Source organism: Coturnix japonica, chromosome 2 (genome assembly GCF_001577835.2).
Source record: "Coturnix japonica isolate 7356 chromosome 2, Coturnix japonica 2.1, whole genome shotgun sequence".
NCBI lineage: Eukaryota > Metazoa > Chordata > Aves > Galliformes > Phasianidae > Coturnix > Coturnix japonica.
Genome location: NC_029517.1, coordinates 18555219 through 18576830, shown reverse-complemented (window position 1 = coordinate 18576830; position 21612 = coordinate 18555219). Strand labels below are relative to the sequence as shown.

Below are 21612 nucleotides of genomic sequence, written 5' to 3'. Positions count from 1 at the left end.
CATGAACTTAATGCATTTTCCTCTTCCTTAGTTTAACAGATAATGAATAAAAATTTATTTGTAAACTGGACACAGTGTACACCATCTACAGTGCAGCTCCTAAAGAGATCTTTCATCTGGAAAGATGTGCGGGATGCAGAGCACCCCAATGAATCCTAAGAGATGATTGATTTGGGCCAGGCCAGTCCAGGAAAGCAGAAAGAAAAACAGTAAAGATGCTTAAAAATCATAGAATTTTCAGGGAAGATCCAGGAGATGAGTTCGAGAGGGGCTGATAGTGGGTGACAGGAAAGTAAGCAACATGCATGTGACCTGAACAGGAGCTAGTCAGATATTACCTTCAAAGGAAGTCAAACTCACAAGGCTTTGCACTTGGCCCATTTAATTCCATAGTCATTATATCTAATATCTGTCATAACTATCTAATTAAATAAAAGATGTAGGGATCAATGTGTATAGAAAGTTTTTTGTTTGCTTTACCTGCAGGAAAGTTTCAGCCCATAGTCGAGACCTGATTTTCAGCGCTGCACTCTTCCCTCTTTCCAGCTGTCCCACATTGCAGGAAATTAGGATACACTTCACATTTGTACAGTTCTGGGTATAAAACAAAGGGAAATCATACTTTTGTTTTAAAGATGAATGAAATCACTTTCAAATGCTCTAAATTATCAAAACAAATGGACTTTTCCTATAAGAGTTAAGCAGTCTGAAACCAGTGATGTAATCTAATATAAATGAGATATGTCACGAGCCACTGTGAGAATATAAAGCGAAGGAAACTGTGTTTGTGCCATCAGTGAATACAATCAACTACTTTAGTAATGAAAATAAAAGTAATAGCTTTCACCAGTCTAGTATGCAGAGCTATTAAAATGTCCAGGTATCCATCAATCCTTTGAAGTATGTGTTCAATCTCTATTGACCATTTTGTCATTTCAATGTGTATTTTTTCTGTCCTCTCTGCCTGAAGTCTACATCTGTGTTCTTAAATCTTTTCCCTCTTCCAACTCTCCCAGTTTTCCTACTGATATTTACATTATAGCAGCCAGAATATTTGCTAAGATTCATTAGTTGCTTTATTTAAAACTCATGTCCCATGAAACATTGCTGATGAGCAGTGATTCTGGCTTATAAACAGACAAGAAGGCGAAAGTCAAGTCAAGTAAACTCAAAACCATATATTCTGTTAAGGTCTGCCAGGAGAATGTCACAAAAATTGCTAAAAGCTGACTGGGAGCCACTGAAGGGAATGAGCAAAGTCCCATGGGAAACCCCAGAAATGATGAGGTTGTTCGGGGTGTAAAGGAAGGCAGATGTCATAGAAAGACAACTAAAGTGTGTTAAAGTTTGGAGAAAAATTACATTGTTGTGCATACACAAATGAGTTTTACCTGAAAAGTTTTGATTTCATTCCAGAGGAAGGCTGTGGTTTTATCTGACTCGTATTTTTATAACACAGCAGAGACTCCTTTTCTTATGGATACTTTATCAACTCTCCTGTCAGGAAACCTCATGACCTCGATGGCAAAGGTTATTTCTCACAAGTGTATTCCTCTGGGGAAGGAAGAATAGCTGCCCTACCAGAGCCCATACTTCAGAAACCGAGATGATGGCAAACGTAATAGATTTAAAAGCAACTTTAAGGATTTCTGTGTCTTTATGGACGGCTTTCCCCACCAATCCTACCTTACTACAAGTTAAGCAGAAGCTAAATACTTATGCTCTATTCTCTAAATCTGCCTGAAAATGAAACTGGAACTTGCAACCATTAACTTTTTTTTTTTTTTTTTTTTTTTCTTTAATGAGGATTTTGGAGTATCTGTTTATTTGGCTTTTCATATTTAAACATCCTCCATCCAGATTTATTTATCTTGCAGGAAGGAGGAGAGCTGTGTTCATTAATCATAGTGGCCAAAACAACATATTAACATAATAAATTATTAGTATGCAAAATTCTACTTTTGGCTGACATTCAGGGCCGGAACACATATTTCTATTGTAGTAACGGATTTAATCCATAGTGATTTTTCAGAACACTGTAACAGTAGAACTAATGGAAGAGTAACCTAATGTTTAACAAACTATACGAACAGCATTAGAAGTTCTCAGAACGTTTCTCATTTCTGTGAAGATGTTTTAATGAAAATTAAGGTTACTTACAACTTGTGAAGAAATATAACATTTGGAACAAAAAATTGCCTTTGGCCTATCAGTCATTTTCAACAACAGCATTCACTTTCCATACATACCCTCTATGAATCACAATTTAAAAATATATACATTTTTTAATCTGTAGTAGTCAGTGCTGAAGGCAGGAGGAACTGGGACCAGTTTCTAACAGAATTAATGATACATTAGCTTATTTTTCTATGTCTATCCTGGATAAGCCTTGCTATATATTCATTCACAGGCACTGTACCCAATCCCATTCTGATTTGTGCTTATCAAAAGCACATTGCAAGGGAGGAATGATCATCACATGTGCCAGTTTTATATTTCTGCATACTCTCAGCCTGCATCAAGCAGCTGAAAAATCTGCCTCATATTTTAAATTGAGTAATAAGGTGCAGACACAGTGCATACTTACAATGTTGGTTAACCATTCACAGTTGCTGCAGTAATTTCTGTGTTGGTAGCATATGAGCTTAATCACTGAGGGAGATAACTGATAATTAAGGTATTTCTGAAGAATGGATTAAGTGTTCTGTGGTATTGACTGGTATTTCTGAAAGCCCAGGCATTTATCCTTCAGCCTCAGTGGAATCAGAGGCTTCCCAGGGCATTAGACTGATGAAAGGATTACATAGGCATCAGCAGTGATTATTGCTTCAAATGGGATTCATCAGTGCTTTTTCCTCTTAATTACATTATGGTGTTCATTACTTTCATGTTCTGTTATAAAAATTGTCAAATTAATGTTCAGAAGCAATGTAATTACTGCATTACTCCAGAACACTTACACCTGTGATGTTCTTTTCTTCCTACCAAATTCTAGTCACGTCAAGAATCCAAATATGAGCTTGCAATAAATAGCTTAATAGGAGACTGCACGATGTGGAAGAAACTTTGCCTGAGGTTCATAAAAGCAAAAGAAAAGCACTGACTGCACGAATCCCACCACCGATCTCGAGGTCACCAACTCTGAATGCAGCCGCCAGGCCCAGGGAGCTGATGCCTACAATGCTGAAGTATCCTTGAGACTGGACACAGAATGCAGGAGTGAAGAAACAGAAAATCCATCTGAAAATGCAGCCATGTACCAACATTCAGGTATCAGACTGACCAAACAGAACTATCTTCCTGGACTAGCTGGGAGATAGTTTTGCTCTTGCTCATAATTTCAAACACCTCAGCTGCTGGTTGGTATGTGGTGTCCTGTCTCATCTGCCTTGCCTGTGGTGCTGGAAAGGGAAAGAGTCTTATCTTTTCATGTGTATATAAGTACTTAATGGCAGGACCGAATATGCTTCGAAGTATTTGCACATCAGAGCTGTCACTTCTTATTTTTCACTTAAAATGAAAATTTTCATTTTAAGCATGAGGTACTTTTTATGAGCCTGTAAATAAACTGCAGCCAAACCAACAGCCACCAAGACTGCACTGCGTGTATAGTTTCAGAGTACAGATTTTAGTCAGCTCACCAGTATTTTTGCAGAGTTCCTCCTGTAAGGTTCTGCCACAGCTACTTCCCTTCTCCTGATGTAATGAGTAATTGTGGAATTATATAAAAAAGCAGCAAGTTCAGGAGTGTCCTGTGGAACAGCAAACTACAAAGAGAAAAAAACCACATTGAATATTAATGATGTACCCATACAATGGATCTAACAGACTAGTTCCCTTCTCAGAGGTTTTCAATTTTGGATTCAGAGTACGATTAGCAGTAGCACAGCAACATATTGCTTGGCTATAGGGATTACAGTAGATGACATTTGTTCACTCTGTACTTATTTTTGTTGGACTCTTGGGGCTGGGTTCTGTTCTCTGTAATAGGATAAATTCAAAATCTGGTCATTAGCTCAGATCAGGATCTGCCTATTGCAAGATAATGATTTTACCAGCATTACCAGAATGTAACAGGAAAGAAAGTAAACCTGAATTCCAGCAGCACAGCTTTTCATCATTGTTGAAGATTTTTTTAAAAACAACTTTGTATAATGTTCATTTTCAATCTCATATTAAAATGCATCCCACTGTCTTCATGGATTTGTGATCTCTGAATGAAAGCTGGGTTTACTGCTGCCAGGTTGCATTTAATCTATACACAGAGCTTCTAAAGCTTCTCTCAAGAAGCCTCAGAATGAGTGAAAATTCAATCTCTATGGAGGGAGAGGTAAATTCTAGTTTATGAGAAACTGATTGTGTCAAATCACAATAAAATATAGGTAGAAGTTTGTCATAAGATCTCAAAGGAACTCACCTAAGCATAGCAACACTATTCAGTGGGTGCCTCAGATTAGAAACAGATACAACAAATCCATCATTAGAATCACAGAATGGGTTGGAAGAGACCTTTAAGATCTTCCAGTTCCAACCCCCTGCTATAGGCAGGGACACCTCCCTCTAGACCAGGATGCTCACAGCCCCAAAATTCAAAGGCAAAAAGGGAACCGTTTTGATATTGTCTGAGATCTTCAGTGAGAAGCATCCTTTGCAATAAGGGAACAGTTGAGTAGCTAGTAAATCTCTGCCCCTCCATGTGATAACATGTGGGAATTCTCTTTCCAGGATTCTTTCACCAGGGTATACAGACTACTATAATGATGATAAAAAAACCCACGATAAAATGACATGCCTTTGAAGAAGCCCTTGATATACAAAGATAACTGATACATATGTAGAGCCATTTGAATACTTGATCATTTTTACATTTGCTTATTTTTTTAATAGATCATAGAGTGTCAGCATCTTTGATAGTGAATTATTTACAGCTAAACTTAAAAACAGCCCAGAGGGACTATGAAAAACATAAATGTCTCTTGCAATAGTTTAAAAGCAGAACTGCCTAAATATTCAGGTTAATGATATCAGGTAAAAGACAGCAGCAACATGTAATTCCATCAGGAATGTTCAGGAGGACTTTTTGTGTCCCCAGAGCAGAAGCGGCACACACTGGTGAGAGCTCTGCAGCACAGAGGAGAATAGCCTTGGGATGGCGTCAGAACCTGTCAGCAGGTGCACCTTACCCATGTGTTGGCTTTACTCTGTGTGTTCTGTTCCATCCACTGCAGCTGGAAACCACTGCCTGTCCCTCTGGTATTTACAGGCACAGGCTGCCTAAAACCACTTCTTGCTATTAGCACAGTAAAAAAACACACCACACACCTCATAATATACAAATACTGGATAAATACTGCATCAGGCCAAAGGTCCAGCTCTCCAAGCCTTTTCTCAACAGCCCTGCCTTCAAACAGATGTGGAAGGAAGAGCAGGAACAAGGCATGCATTTGCCATACCCTCTTCTAATAACTTTCAGCTTCCAGCTCAGGGACTTCCTGATGCAGACGAACTTTCTGTTCATTTAATAACATTCACTGTCCTTCTCTTTTGCAAATTTGTCCAGTTCTCTCCTAAACTCACATAAACTTTTAACCCCAACTGCTTCCTCTGGCAACAAGTTCCAGACATCCAATGCCTGTTGCATGAACCACCACTTCCTTCTGCTTGCTTTGAATCTGACTGCAAGCTTCACTTGAAGCTCCAGTTCCTGTGCTGTGAACACATGGCATTCCTGTGCAGGAGCAGGCTAAGGGCAGTCAGGCCCTCAGCATGCTGTCCCCGCCACTTCCCATCTTGTAGATTGTATCTGTGAACAGACTGAAGCATCCCAGCATACTGAGCTCCTTTGTGCACTGAATTTGTTCCCATATTCCATCAGTCCTCTTCCTCCTCTTCACACCATTTGCAAGATTAATAATTTTATTATCACCACCCTGAAAGAAAGAGAAGCTACAGAAAAAAAGCCCCTAAATAGGAGTTGTCCCATGTATGTACGGTTTTACAATCAAAATTTATCTTTGGGAATGAAACAATGAAACGTGATGGAAAATTTTCTACAAGAGAATAAATTCAACAATGGGAAGCGATATATCGCTTTAATTGAAAGGGAACAATCTAAGTCATTTTTAAGGGGAACATCCAAGCACCCTAAGAATGCAAGGTTCTGAAATGCAAGAGGAGCCAGGCATGTTATGTCCTTAGCCTTATTTGGAAATCGGAGCCAGACAGCCTGATGTTTATACAAAACCCCCGTATCCTCTACCCATCTGAAGCAGTATATAAGCATGAAGCATTTGAAACCAATTGTGTATTCATGCTGTTAGTGCTCGGAAAGCTAAAGCAAGGGGAGAATGTTTAATTCTTGCAGCAGTGACTGAAGCTGTCTTCTGCTATGACAAACAGACTGTGATTTCAACATGAAATTTCACTCAAGCCTCACAAGGATTCATTCTTGTTTAGGTAACAGATATAACCATTATCAATAGGAGAGGAAAAGCAAACTCAACAACATTAAAAAAATACATTGCCCTGAAAATGTTATTCAGAACTTTGGCACCATTCCACCAACAGGATCTGCCTTCCTGACAGTAATGCTCCCATCTTGGCTTCTAAAGTGAAACTCAAAGCAGCATCCAGTAGCCAGGGGGAAGGACGTGGAACTCCTTTACGTTACTTGCAACCTGATCTGAGCAGTGGGCTTTGAGCTCCTAGGGTTGCATATACAAATTGGGCAGCTTAGCTTCCTGTTCCTCACAGCTTCTAAAAAATAAGTGGAAATGAGGTGCAAAAGATCATAGTAAGAAAATATTTCCAAACTTGTTGTGTTTTGCCTACAAAATGGAAACATCTTGAGTTTCCTCTCATTTCAATTTCCATTCTGTAGTAAAACTAAATGAAGAGGGAGAATTCACTTTTCTGCCTTTTGAAAGAAACAACAAAATTTAGCCATTTGTGTTTTTTCTATATTTTTGTGACTACATAGTGCATTTCTATCTCTGTAAGCAAAAGATGAGTCATGTAGCTCCTGAAGTGGAGAGCAATCCTGCTGGCTAGAAAGCCGTCTCCACTTCTCTCCACTGAACTCAGCTCAGGCCCTGCTGGTAAGCAGAAGACATAGTACAGCTTTAGCATTTGGAATGCAGCTCTCCCCACAAGATGTTTAACAGACTACTGGTTACACTTGAGAAGTGTCTGGAATCAGTTATGCTTAATAAACTGGATACCTTGTTTTTGATGGGATAATAAGGAGAGCTGTGCTTTGCTAAACCTTCTGACTTGGAGCCAAACCCAGTTCGTTTTGCAGGATCTGCCATCACAAACACAGACCTTAAAACAGGCTTTGAGACCCACTGCCTGTCATCAGCACTGCACTAAGGAGGCTGCAACCAGGCTGTTCCTTGGTCCTGCCACCTCCAGACTCTGAGATCTGCAGCTCTGCTGCAAAACAAGAACCACAGCCATGGCAGGAGAAACAATCTGGGCAGCAGACAATGCGTAGGAGTACCAAGAAAAAACTGGTGGGGGAATTTTTGTCCCTTTTGTTGGTACAATTAAAATAATTACAGGACCATTTCCAAGTAGGAAAAAAAACCCACAAAAAAGCTTGTCATGTTGCTACAGGGTGGTAAATTTTATGTTGTTTAATGTTGATTATGGCATAAAAATAATTGTAGTCTGTAGGAATCCTTTTTAACAGGTAGCAGCACATGAAACCATTCATTTCTGGAGTACATTTGATGCAGAATTCCAGTTGTTAGCTTGTTTTATATGATATTCAAATAATGTTACTTGACATCAAAATCACAATCAGCTTAAAATAGGTAAAAAGATATATGCGTTTCTACAGTGACTCTAATTGTATAGAATATACTGTCTCAAACAATGTTAACTTAACCACACTACAAAATACAGTTTTTGATATTAAAAATATGCATCCTATATTTGGTGCAATAAATTATTCCCTGGCCACAACACATGCTGTGACTGACCGATATGCAACAGCCCAGCAGAAACCCTATTTACCTGTGGAGGAGCCAGCAGTGAGAGCCTGACAGCAGAGAGAGCCAACAGCACCTTGTGCTGCACTATCAAGCAGTGATACTGAATCAAACGTATAACCTTCTGCTGATAATTCATTACCCAGCACATATCACATAACACAGTTGCCACACTAGACACATGCTGGACTATCTCCAGTTTGCTTTTTACCCATGAAAATGATCTCAGGGCCATTGTGAAAAATTTCCAAAGAACTCCTTCCCATTGTGAAGTTTCAGGCAGAGAAAAAGGCAAGCAAATATAGACAGGGATGGAAATAACAGTGGGTGACTTACATTGATTTGCATTACGTTAATAGGAGAGCTTGTTTGACAGTGCAATGGTCCATGTGTCTGAATATGCAGGATGTAAAGAAGAAACTCTTCTCGACTGGACACAGGCCAACCGACATGGAGAACTGTATTGTTGATGGCACTTGGTCCTATATTGTGAAGCTGGGAAACAAACATTATCAGTGCTGTCAAAGGCAGAAAATAATAACAAAAACCACATCAGTCATCACTTGGATATTTCCAAATTCTTAACGTCTGTAATCCTGAAGTACTTTTGGAAAGAGGTATAGATTATTATTATCATTTTATTGATGGAAAATCTGTGGCAGGCAGTGAAAAAGAACCTTCTGCTATCAGTTAGAAAGCAAATCTGGGAGAACAGCTTTTTGTCTAACATTGTTTTGAAAGAAGCCATCACCTTTCCCATTTTTTTCCTGGGCATGAAAGACCTGAAATGACCTAAAAAAACCCCCACCCAACAAGAATCAAACCAAAACACATTAGCACTGTAAAAATATATACAACAACCAGAACAAAAAACACTGAAAACAACAGGCAAAACTTCATGACACAAAGGAATCACATTTCAGGGTGAAGGATTAGAAGTGGAGCCTAAAGTAATTTTTGTGATTAAGAACTCTATTTTCAGCGCTTCTTAGTTCAAATTTCCCAAGAAGAGAAAAAAGAATTCACTTTCCTGAAGTAACATCATAGGATGGCATTATTTTCCAAGGGGGGAAAAAAAAAGGCATAGAAATTAATACATGGGTTGTTAAAAGTTTTCTTTTAACAGTATACAATTTGACAATGTCTGATGGATGACTGCATGGAGGTTTGAGGATGTGCTAGCGCTGGATTTGAGAGCTACAGAAACAAAATACCACAGAGCTTTACTCAAAGCTTCTAGAGACTTGAAATAGCCCCCCCTCCCCTCCTTTTATTTTTCTTTTTTAATGTACAGAATTTGTGCTACTGCTGTGCTTTATTTTGAGCCAAATAAAATCCACTTTCAATCTTACACCTTCTTCAGTAAGGAGTTTTTGTGCTCGTGTTTGGTATTAATTGTGCCTTGATGATATCAGTAAACTGCAAAAGAGACTTTCTGAATCACCTTAAATATTGAATGACCATTAAAATATGCTTGAAACCACATATTTTTCTCCACAAACAGGTGAGTGAGATACAAAGATTTGTTAGATTTTTCAGTTTAGAGAAGTACGTTAAGATGAAGATAAAACAAGTAGGATTTTGTATTTTGTAGTCTGATTCACTACAGTTCATTATATCACGCAAATTTTAATCTTACACTGTCAGCTCTTGAGCACTGATTTGTGAATTGTAACCATATGTGAGGCATTCTGCTTTATACCCTGGAATAAAGGTCATCCATCAGATTCCTAAGATGCTTTTTATTCGATACAGCTCATTCGGGACACTTGTTTCTAGCCTGAACTCTTCTGCTCATAGCTTTTAATGAAAAAACAGCCAAGTCAGTGAAGATACTTGATGTTGGCTGTAGTGAGCTTTTAAGCACTATTTTTAATGCCTGCCAAGCATCCTAAATGTTTATAGATCTCTTAAATGTCAAAGGCAGATTTGAAACATAAATTAGTGTCTCCTTTGCTAGTATGAAAAGAGTTGTGAGTTCTCAGATTAAATTTGGGTCATGTTCTAAAGTAGGAATATTTACATGCATGGCTTTATCTAGGATGCTGATAAAGACAATAATTCAAATTCATCAGGATTTTATTGGGAGCAGTGTAAGGTCCTATGGAATCATATTCATTATTACCTCATAGATGTGTTCAACTAATGGACCAATTTCTTCTTCTTTTGTAGGTTCATCTTTGGGTTCCCAGTTGTGAAGAGGCAGAACTATTTGTGGTGGGTGAGATACTCTGTAATACATAAAATGAATGCAAACAGTGGCCAGCTGCATTACTTAAAAAAAACACACAAATCCAAGACCACTACAGAAGGGCACATTCATTGCCATTAGCAGAGCTTTGCCTATTGCTATGGAAGCAACATGATACTTCCATATGATGATGAAAAAATACTTCCATATGATGATGTAAAGTACTGCCCCATCCTTACAACTATGGAAGGTGACCATTTAGGTCCATACTTCCCTGGAGAGGTAATTCCTTCCAGACAACTGAGTGACTTTCTCTTTTGGCAAAGAGGAATGCAGTCTGCCTGGGACTCACACCATTCTCACTGATGAGGCATACAAACACTCACAAAACTAGAGTAATGATACATAATATATTTTCACACTGAAATCCTGTATATACCCAATGCTATGCATCTTCCTTCCCTGCAAAAATAAATAAACCAACAGGCAAACAAACAAATAAAATTCCTCTGATAGTGAACTTGTCTTATACTATACCTTTAAAGAAACTGAAAAGGTAGTAATATACCCCACTTTATAGGTGGAAAAATGAAGTACAGGTAGGGCAAATGACTTCCGTAAAGCTGCAGTGGAAATTGCTTTATCAAGAAACTGAGTTTACGGCTACAGAATGGAACCTTAGTCCAGGCTTTCCTATTTGTTTTGCAAACAAAGCGACAGATGGGGCATTGCCTGAAACATCGTTAAAATATTCACAATACAATTCAAACACAAATGACAAAAGCCAAAGAACAGCAGCTTAGATTTGGACATCTTTGTTTAGTTCTCCTATTTTACTTTTCCCTTCTGTGTCTGATCTCAATAAAGAACTAAACAGTCTCCCGTTAACATTTCCATTTGAATCAGAAGCATTATTTCACATAACAAATGAAAGCTCCCTAGAGGGGCTTCATTCAGATGCCAACTTTAACCTCACTCTGCTGTTGAGAGCTTGGGAAATCAGATCCCGAGAGTTTCTTTCAGCAGCGCAGGTGAATTCTGGCCCAGGCATCTGCCATCTGCTGGTAATAGAAGCGCCCTTGGTGTTTAAGCAGTAGGCATTAACCTTTTTAATTGTTTTATTTTAGTTTTTACAACAATCAGCTCTCACTTTGCTTTGCTGGATTCCAGATTCTTTAGTTTAGAGGAAAGGCAAAAAATTTTCAGTGCCTGTTCTACTAAAGCTGGGAGTTCGCTGACAAAAAAAAAAAAAGTTAAATTAAAATTGCTAACATTTTTTGTTTCAACAATATAACATTTGAGTGAAGTGATGGACTTTCATTCACTGATGTTAATTCCCTTTTGCTTGAAGGGAAGAAGCATCACTGCAGATACAGTTTGCTCCTTAAATAAGACAACAGAGGAATGGATTATTTTGTTACAAATGCTGACATTTCTGTAATAGTTTAGGAGGAAAAAGTGCTTCCACTTTCAGCTTTTATGTCATATACAATGAAATACGTGTCTGATAAAATCTTTCACAGAATATAGCTTCTCAAACCACGTGGGACCAGATAGGACAACTTCATGAAATGTTAGGCATCCTGCTAGATCTAAACCCAGACTTAAAATGCTAATTAGCTCCTACCAACAGAAATGTCAGAAGACAAATGTACAAGCAAAACCACATAGTAAAGAAAATGAAACTTAGTAGGGAAATACTGGTGGTAGGTGGACAGTTGGACGGGATGACCTTGGAGGTCTTTTCCAACCTTAGTGACTCTACGATTCTTGCATTCTCTATCATAGTATGTCATTTCAGATGAGGTAATTAGCCTAATCTTTCACAAACAGCCTCATTTCCAATAAGAACTTTAATTACAGATTGCCTTTGGAGAGAGAGATCTTTCCTGTGTAGTTAGAAAAGCCAGGACTTTTGCTACCACACAATTTTGCAAAACACACTGTGTACACAGATAAAAAGAAGTAGGCATAAGGTTCTAAAAGTCAGTGCTTTCTATCACATTCCCAGCATAGTGTTTTTTTCATTTACAGAATTATAAAGTGCAACTGTAGACGTGCTATTAAAATAATCACAAAGTATGTAAGAATGTGTGCTTTTGTTTTAATAGATTTTATGAACATTGAAGTAGTAAAATCGGGTCAAATCAAACAGATATCCACTCCTTTGACTATTAGAGCATTTTTAACAGTTGAATGATTTACTATATGAAGATTTCTGCTGGACTTGCAGATGCCAATGATCAGCCAAACGTGACCACTGAAAAATATAAGAAGTAAGTTCTATAAAAAATGGTTACACTAAAAACTCTGCTGGGTACAAGTCCTTGCAGTCCAGATTCCTTCCTTCCCATATCCCCCATTCCTCTACAACTCTTTTGGCAGTGGGATATCATGGTTACACCTATAAAACACTCAATATTTTTACAGGAAAAAGAAAAAGTCATCAGCACAATCAAATCTTAGTTATCTGAGCAACTTCTCATTGAATAAATTAAGGAGCAATCTCAAATTGCTTTTGAAGAGGATACTGAAGATTTCTTCCTTTCTCATAGAGATAGCATTTCCATACATCTACTGTATAAGTATATATGCATACATGCTGATGCAGTTTGGTAACTGTAATCTTTCTCAGTACAATACATAATGATTGCAGTCTCACTTCATCCAACCCCGTGCAGAGCACTAAGAGAACCAGTGTAAGACATTTTCCAGTCCAAATGTGGACTCAGACTTTCTTTTATTTTTATCTAGGAAATAATGAGCAAATAGTTCCTGTGGAGCTGTATGCTTCACCATCTCTGAGTAATAAGCAAAATCTGTCAACAAAGCATTTGGGAATTTTCCCTTGTACACGCATATTACAGCTAAAATGAAAACCAAAGACTTATGAGGAAAGGAACTGGAAGTCATTCAATTAAATAATTCCTCTGTATTTAATAACCTGTTCCTTAGCTGTGCAGGCAGCAACTCAAGCCTCTTTTTTCCACTCAGAGGCACGCTCCTTTTAACTGCAGAGGTAGTTTTTGCCATTTTTGGTGTTTACCTATCTATTTATTACAGAGCTTCCCATTACAAAGAACACACCACGGCACAGAAAGAACGCGACGGATACAAAAAGCCTGCAAAGAATACAAAATATTTTTAAGATATTCCTATGAATGTGATGAACAATATCACTGAAAAAATCAGAATCTACAGTGTAGAAAGCAGCCCTTACAGAAAAGTCTCATTAAATATCCACAACCTTTTCATTACAGCAATGAAATGCTCTTAACCTGGTTGCCCACCCATGGCAGCATCCAGCAGTTGCTGTCTCCCAACATCTTCTCTCACACATCAGCCCACCAACTCACCCCCATGGTTCTTACTTCCCCAGTCTTTAGATGTCTGGTACTCAATGCCACTCATTGTGTATTCTTCACTTACTAATACAACATTCATCTTCCCATCCAGCTCATTTCTCTATCATCACCACTAACTCTAGAAAATATGATGTCATTTCTGTTCTCGACAGCAAATAGTTCTGTCTCTGAATTGAAATGGTGGAATACTTACCCTCGGACCTGCACCTGAGCCGCAGCAGTGATGTTGATATGAAGGTTAACTAAATTGCTGGTTGAATTAATCTTGTTAGAACTGGAAAAGATTTGTACAAAGGTTAAAATATAAGTTTTTTTTTGGAGCAGAACTCTACACTGTTATAGATACAGAACTGAACACCCACAAGGCCACAGTTAGGAAGTGGTGCCATTGGACCTTATACAACACAAGGTTTGTTATTGCCATTCCTCAGACTTTTTTGGGATTTCAGTTTGATATCAGTTGAGCTTATAGCAAATTTTAAAACAGAATCAACTCAAACTCCCTTTAAAGAATCCCATGCATAGATAACATGATACAAATTTATTTGATTCAGAATAGAATTTAAGTTTCCTTGTTCAACTTGGCTATCTGTATGAACAGGAATATTCTAACTGAATACAAGGCTGTTTCATGCATTGGAGGAGGAAATGTTAATGAACAAGGTGGGCTTTGTTATAACTATATTTGCTTCTATGACTCTCCAAACTTGTGACTTCTGAATAACAGTCTTTAAAGAAAGAAAACAACAACAAAATCCTTATTAGCAAAGGTAGTTTCACTTCACACAGCCATTTATGTGAGTATTGACCATACATATAAAGAACAATTTTCAGGGTCAAATTCATGAAGACACTGAAAAAAATACCTAAGAGATTTAGAATGTATTTAATTATAGGATCAATAACAGTAAGTTAGGAGGTTTTACTCAAGCAAGCATGGAAGCACTTCCTTGTTTCATGGAGACTAAGTGTCTATTGCTGTCACAGTTTACTGTTATCACATCTGGGTAGCATCAGTCAAATGGAAACACTCAGAGGAGGCCAGCATTCCCAGTGACTGACTCCTGAGAAGGAAAGGGCAGCAGTGCTTTGATCCAGGCTTTCTGGTTACAGATTGCTAAAATTAGGAGCAGCTCTAATTTGTTTGTAAACTAATGCAGATTCCCCTCGAACATGAGCTGAACTTTTGATGTAATCCTCTTACAGTCATTTTTTGAGCTGCAGTCAACATCTAAAATTTGCTTTTAAGTAAAAGTAAAAATAAAAAATGACTGGACTATTAAGTTGCTAGTATAATTTTTTCTCCAGTTTCTATTACAATACTACTTTCCATTGAGTTAAAATAGAGATTTTGATCACATATATTTAGTATTCAAATTCAGTTTGTGTATCACGGTATTAGAGAGAATGAAACAGTTTAAGTAAAGGTGCCGTGACATCTCTCTTGCTAAGGGGTATATAATGCCTACGAAAATCCACACCAGAAAATAATCCATTTTAGCTCCTTTCATTAATGATCTGATGATGAACACTGCTATGGAGTAGGGACCCACAAGACAGACATTATATATGTTTTCTCACTTCCTCTGGAGGTGCCCATGACTGGGTTAGCATGGCCTCAGCTCATGGCCCAGACAGCTGAGACCTGCCCAGGGACCCCTCCGTCTTCTGTGGCATTGCTGTGCACTTCCCAAGTTTCTGCACATCCTTTCCCTCCAGGGTTACATTCTGAAAACATGACTTAAACATTTTAAATGTCTCAGTTATTTAACACAGGGAGCATGATCAAGGCCCTCATTAAAGGCCAGACATTAGCAATTAAGTCTCTGAGTGTGGGGCAGCGAGGGCCCCACCAGGAACTCCGGTGTATATTTGATGAGGACAGGGGTAGCAGAAGCCCTGTAACCTACTGAAAAACTCCCATGTTTTGTGTTTGCTGTGATACCAACCAGCCTGACCTGTGCTTCTTGGCCCCTCTCAGAAAAGGACTGCTCAGCAAAAACCAGAATATTTTCCAGCAGTAATATTTCATCCTCAAAAATGGGGAGTAAACTAATGGAAAATGACAGATTCACATGAACTGAACTAAAATAGTTTTTTTCTCATCAGGACAGTAACTTCAACTAGGTAGTCTATAGAAAATGAAGCATTTGACTATAAAGAAACATTTTCACGCATGCTGAGGCAGCAAAAATCGGGTAATTTCACTTCAAAAAGATAAAGTGTAAATCTAAAAATATAGATATAAAACAACTGAAAACATTTTTAAGAACTGGAAATATTGCAAAACTTATCTTAAACAAAAAAGAAAAAGCACTGAGCTGATTTTAACCACATAGAATCCTCAGACAGCTCTGAGACAACTGTATCTAACAAGTTAAAAGCCAACAAGGCTCTAAAAATCCTCCTGAAGAAAGCTACCATAGGAAGGCCCATGAAATACCTACTGATGCGTAAGAGTTAAACTTCTTATATGTTGAACTCCAGAGATAAACAGGAATTAAGAGTTTACATAACCATGCTCTTGATAAAACTTCTAACCTTTTTATTTGCAGCTCAAAATTGATGCTGAAATCTGAATTCTCAAAATGCTGAACAGAAAACCGGATACCTGTAGAGAACTGGTGAAGAAACAAAATCAAATGTTAGTTGATCTTTTTGCTTTGAGAAAACATTATTGTTTAATGTTGAGCCTCACACACTTATGTAGGTTACTGTTATTTTTTTCCAATTACTATGAAATAATGTAATTTTGTTGTTTTCGAGAAAAAAAATACCATCCTGCCTGTGTACATTGCCAGATGGAAAACTTGTACAGAGAAAAGACCAAGTGGAAGACAGCAGCAGGCTCCTGAGAGCACAGCAGTGGGCCCTTCTCTACGCAGAGTCTTTGCTGTATATTGCCAAGACAGAAGAATTAACAGCTGTCTGGCACCTCTGCACTGCTTCCATCCATGCACGCCTTCATCCCACTCTCCAAGTCTTCCCTCTCTTGTCTCTGTAACAGAGGCAGGAGCTGCATGCCTTAGGTGCTGCAGGACTGATGGATCACTTTTTTCTTTTAGAGGCTGAAGCAGAAGAATCACAATATTTTGATTTGATTTGGGTTTTTACACTGCAGCTTCTAGCAGCCGTAATTCCACTTAGATGAATAACACTTCAAAGTCATCCTTGCAGTTGAGGTTACCACAAATTACAGCTTGTGGCCACAGAAGGCAGAGTGTAAAACACACAGCTCCCCAAACTAAAGGGTGTAAGGGCTTCCATCCGTGCTCCCCTGTGTTTAAATAGACCTCAAGTCTAAAAATCCACTTCTTCCTTGTGTTGATAATTTCCATTTGCTTTGCAAAACAGGCATGGAGTAACAAGCTAATTCAAGGGCAAATGGAATTACAGGGCTAGACACAGAAGGAATATATATCAGCATACGGTGGGGTCTCTACAGCCCTCTTGTCAGACACTGTTACAGCCCTGGTATGCAAGTGGCAGAGGAGGAGGGGGAGATGCCATCTGTCCTCCACGTTAAATTAATAAAATTGTACTGCAATGTTTAAATTAATCTTTTTAATTGCCTCATTTCAGCTGCATATGTTTTGAATCTGTTCATTTTTGAAATGTGAATTTTGCATTGAGGCTGACAGCAAAGTACACAGTCTGTAATCTTGTACAACTTCCCCTCCCTCTTGCCTCCCATACCGCCTGACGGTGAAATTTCCTGCCAGATAACTTGCAGAAACGCTTTTCTTTAAAAAAAAAAAAAAAAGATGGTTATGTATAACCCTTTTCTCCATGGGAAGAAATAGCCTTTCTGAGAAAGTCATAAAAAGGCACCAGGAGTGAGGACATCAGTTCTTCATCTCTGCCAATATCTGACTGGATTACAGAGGATAAAAAGAACCTGACACGCTTCCATGGCATATGCAAGGCAGCACTGTAAGCAACAGGACACAGCAAAAGCTACAGACTTTTGTTTCGGACCAACATTCAACATCATTGAAGAGGAGGAGGGATTTTCCTCTGTGGGTGACATTTCATATTTTTAAGAAATTTAAATTTTTTCCAAGCATAATTTTGTGTTAAATCTTTCATCATTTTCCCCTCTTTTCTCACTTGCAGCAGTGGATCACTGAATATAAGTCCATCTGCTAAACGAGACTTACTTCCTTCAATTGTCCTATGTTATCACTGAAAGAAGGGCAAATTCAAACCTTTGAATTCTTATAATTTTAATATCATGGTCAGAGCTAATCTCTCTTTTGGGAAGCAAAATCTTTAAGATGAAAATAGAGTGCTCATTAAATTTAGCAGGAGATGAAGAGCTGACTTGGAATACAGATATAAGATATTTTTATCAAACTTTTTTGAGATTATTTCAACAACCATTTGATATTCCATTCAACTTTAAGAATACATTATGATCTTCTTAATCCCTGTCAAATACTGACTTCAGCTTTTGTCTTACCATTTTTACTGATCAGATGAACCAAAGATTCAATCTTCCTGACCTAACAGAGCAGGCATAAACTGCAGTTTTGATGATCTATTACACCTCTAGTGCACCAGGTTTAATCCCTTATTTAATAGTGAAACACAGTCCTACTGTATGAGTCTAATGAGATGCAGATGTTGCCTTTGTGGAGTAGTACGACTTTGTCAATGTCAAGTAGTCCTTGACACTGCAATGAATAAGATGCTCACATGCCCTGGCTCAAACCTCACTGAGGCCAAAGGAGCTGAATTTGCTTGAAAATGTACCCTAGCAGTCACAGGGGCTCCTTATTTTAGTAGGAAATTAGTTTTATTGGAATAGTTTAAACTTATTTACATTTTTCATGTGAAGTCGGTTTCATTAAAATCATAAAACCAACTTGCTATGTTAAAAACACGATGAAATACATGACATTTCTGTTACTACTGATAATCTCAGTTTGTTAATATTTAGCAGCACCCAGGAGCATGATGAGAGACAGACAGCTAGATTTTCTCCAAGTATCTTAAAGAGCGCATTACAAATAAAGCCTCTGTGTTCCTGAAGAATCAGGTTGGTACATACCAAGAAATAACCAGTGGGAAGTAAATGATTTTAATGTTGTGGAATTTCAAATATTCAGAGATATAGCAATTCTGATGGCAATGTTGAAGAGATGTCCTATAGCCTGCTGCAGTAATATCCTATGGGGTTCATCACAAAATTCTGACATAATACCCATAATAAGAAATTAATCTTAAAGAGTTGAAGAATTCCAGGGTTCCAGGGTGCTGAAAAGTCATTACAGTGAGTCAATAGTTAAGAGTTTCAGGAATGTTTGATTTTGACCTAACCCTCCCTTCCCCCTCCCTCACAACTTCCAGAGTCCCCTTTTGACTGAGTATTTTCAGAATAACTGATCTGCTGCCAAAGTAGAATTGTTTTGTGAAATTGGAAATGGATCAGAGCAGCCTTTCATGATTTATGCAATTTGTATGAAGGGTTAGTATTTTGCTGTTGGAAGTACATTTGCCATCATAAATATGTTTGGCTGAAAAAGTTCAAGTCCTTTCACCTTTACTAAGCTTCCAGGAGAACTGGTTTCAAAGACAAAGTCAGGCTTTACCAACTATACTCAAACACTTCTGCCATCTGGCTTCGTGATGCTCTATCTTCACATGCCAGATTTCTTTCTCAATTTCGTGAAAGCCCTTTGTTATAAAACAGAATATTCTTAAACATTTGGGGAAAAAAGAAGTTGTGAATCCTGCTGTTTTATTCTGCTACTCCTAAGTCTCTCTTTATGAAATATTTTGTTTAGGAATATTAATATTGCATTTATGGCCTTCCTAGCACAGATTCTGAAATAAAACAGAATTAGTTTACACTGTAAGTATTGATAAGGAGACAGATGAGAGTAGAACTGCTTCAGTGTCTACCAAACAATATAACTGCCAGCAGTTTGTGTCTGGGATGATGTAATAACAGGGCTTTGGACTCACAGGGAGGAGCAGAGAAGCTGTGGTTTAACATCTCCCCACTCAGACCATTGCTTGTGTCTAAGACAAAATGCAAAACAAAAAGGATCTGATAAACAATGGCAGTTGTAGCCTCTTGTGTTCTGACTCCCTTTCCTCTTCAAAACCCTCTCAACAATCATCCACAAGATTCTTGACCACTTGTGCCTGTATCCTGCTCTGTTTGTCACAAAGCAGGAAGAGGTGATGACAATAGTGGAACGGACAGTACTTTTTTTTATCTCAACTTATATGTTCAATCCTCTTCTGCTCTCAATCTTTATTCATTATATAACTCTGATTATGTCTGGAAACAATGCTACCAAGGTACCACCTAAAAATATGCAGTATGATTTATGAGTAGATATCTTAGGAAAGTGTTTGGAATGACATTTGTAACTTGAAGGAAAACCTGACTCCAACCTCCTCTTCACTGATGTGAAACACGATATAAACTGATAAGAGAATGCTCACACACTCAAGAACCAGCCTAAGGAAGCTGCCACTTACTATACACATTTTATATATACTATATATATACACATCTATATACTATACAGACAGAATAACAAAAGGCAGAAATAAACATTATGTACATTACAGACTGTGATTCCCTTCACTTCATAATGGTGTAACTTCTGTGACTTAAACTGAGTGACACTTACTTTCTTCAGAGTATGTGAAATGGCAACATAAGGCAATATTATAATGTGAGCTCTAACATCATTAATCTTTTAGAATGGCATAATTAATTTTTCAGAAGCACAGCGCTGCTTCTTATTGCACCAACAATTTCCTGTCCAAGTAAATAATTTGGTTAGGTGCTGTTTATTCGGACACACACTGCTAATTGAATAGTTTTCCATTTACTTTCCTTTAAAATTCAATTAGATAAAAGTCAGGACATGCATCTGGTTTTCCCTTACATTTGCGCCAGCCACCATGGGGTTCCCAAGATCACAAACCACCATTCTAGTTTCATTTTCCATCTTGTAATCACAGCTCAACACACGCAGTGCCTGCAACAAAAGGACACCAATAAGGAGGTCAGAGATCACAGTGAAATCCATCCAGTTGGGAAAGTGATGCCTTTCTGACTGTGACATTTCTTTTGATTTCAGATCCCTGCTCAGTGCACTACGAAAACATTTAATTGGTTATTGTCAGACAATGGTGAAAACTGATGCCAGGGAAAAACAAACAGGGAAGTTTCCCAGTACCTTTAGGGGCATGATGTGCCCACTGTATTTCTAATTCTAACACACCACTGTTGCTGTGAATCATTCTTATGGCCACAATGACTTATAGCTCAAAAAAAAAAAAAAACCCTGAGAGGAGCAGGCTTTGTGCTCATTGTAATACATGTACTGTCTGTCATCAGAAGTCTCTGTAATGAATATCTGGAATTGGGAGAACTTCGTTACCCGCCGAGTCTAGAATTTTATTTTAAAATCTATGGTAAAGTTCTTAGATTAAATATTTCTCTAATAACATAGACCATAACTTGTGTTTATAATTTAGCAACAAAGGAGATGGATTTCTACTCAGGTAATTTTTCTTTAAAGCTCTTAATGCAAAATGTGTCCCATGGGTTTGCTTTTGTCTTTCAACACTTGATAGTCTTTATAGCTGGTTGTTCCATCTTTATAGAAAACAGTACAGAAGGAGGAATAGGATAGTGGAAGGAGATAGAGAGTAAGATAAATAAGAGGAAATACTTACATTCATGGGTAGAATAAACTAGCTTTGTAAAAGCAGAATGCAGCTAGAGTTACTGCTATAACACTTTCCTCCCACTTGTGATTCTCACAGATTAAGCAATACATGCAGGGTCCTGCTCCATATACAAAGACCTGGAAATCTCTAGACACTGACTACTAATTCATTCCTAATCTGTAAAAGCCACTGTGGGCATGTTGATCTTATCGCTTCCTGAGGCTGAAAGAGGAGATAAGGCACATCCTAAAAGGAGCCTATGTGAATCACACCTTCAGTGCACACCTTGTTTATATTGACAGTTTTACAGTTTGTTAGGAGGAAACAAAAAGTCTTTTACACAGCATGTTCAGTGAACTGA

The 21612-nt window shown here is 38.0% G+C and overlaps 1 protein-coding gene across 1 annotated transcript in view; it reads right to left on the bottom strand.

Annotated features, from left to right (window-relative positions):
- The window catches only part of ITGA8 (integrin subunit alpha 8), an 86130-nt gene that overhangs the window by 18822 nt on the left and 45696 nt on the right, over positions 1-21612 (bottom strand). Inside the window, exons 21-27 of the mRNA XM_015853426.2 lie at positions 20462-20554; positions 16092-16171; positions 13744-13824; positions 10120-10225; positions 8331-8489; positions 3642-3767; positions 481-594 (exon numbers count right to left, since the gene is read on the bottom strand). Coding sequence (XP_015708912.1) covers positions 481-594; positions 3642-3767; positions 8331-8489; positions 10120-10225; positions 13744-13824; positions 16092-16171; positions 20462-20554 — 759 coding nt within the window. The remainder of the gene's footprint in view (positions 1-480; positions 595-3641; positions 3768-8330; positions 8490-10119; positions 10226-13743; positions 13825-16091; positions 16172-20461; positions 20555-21612) is intronic.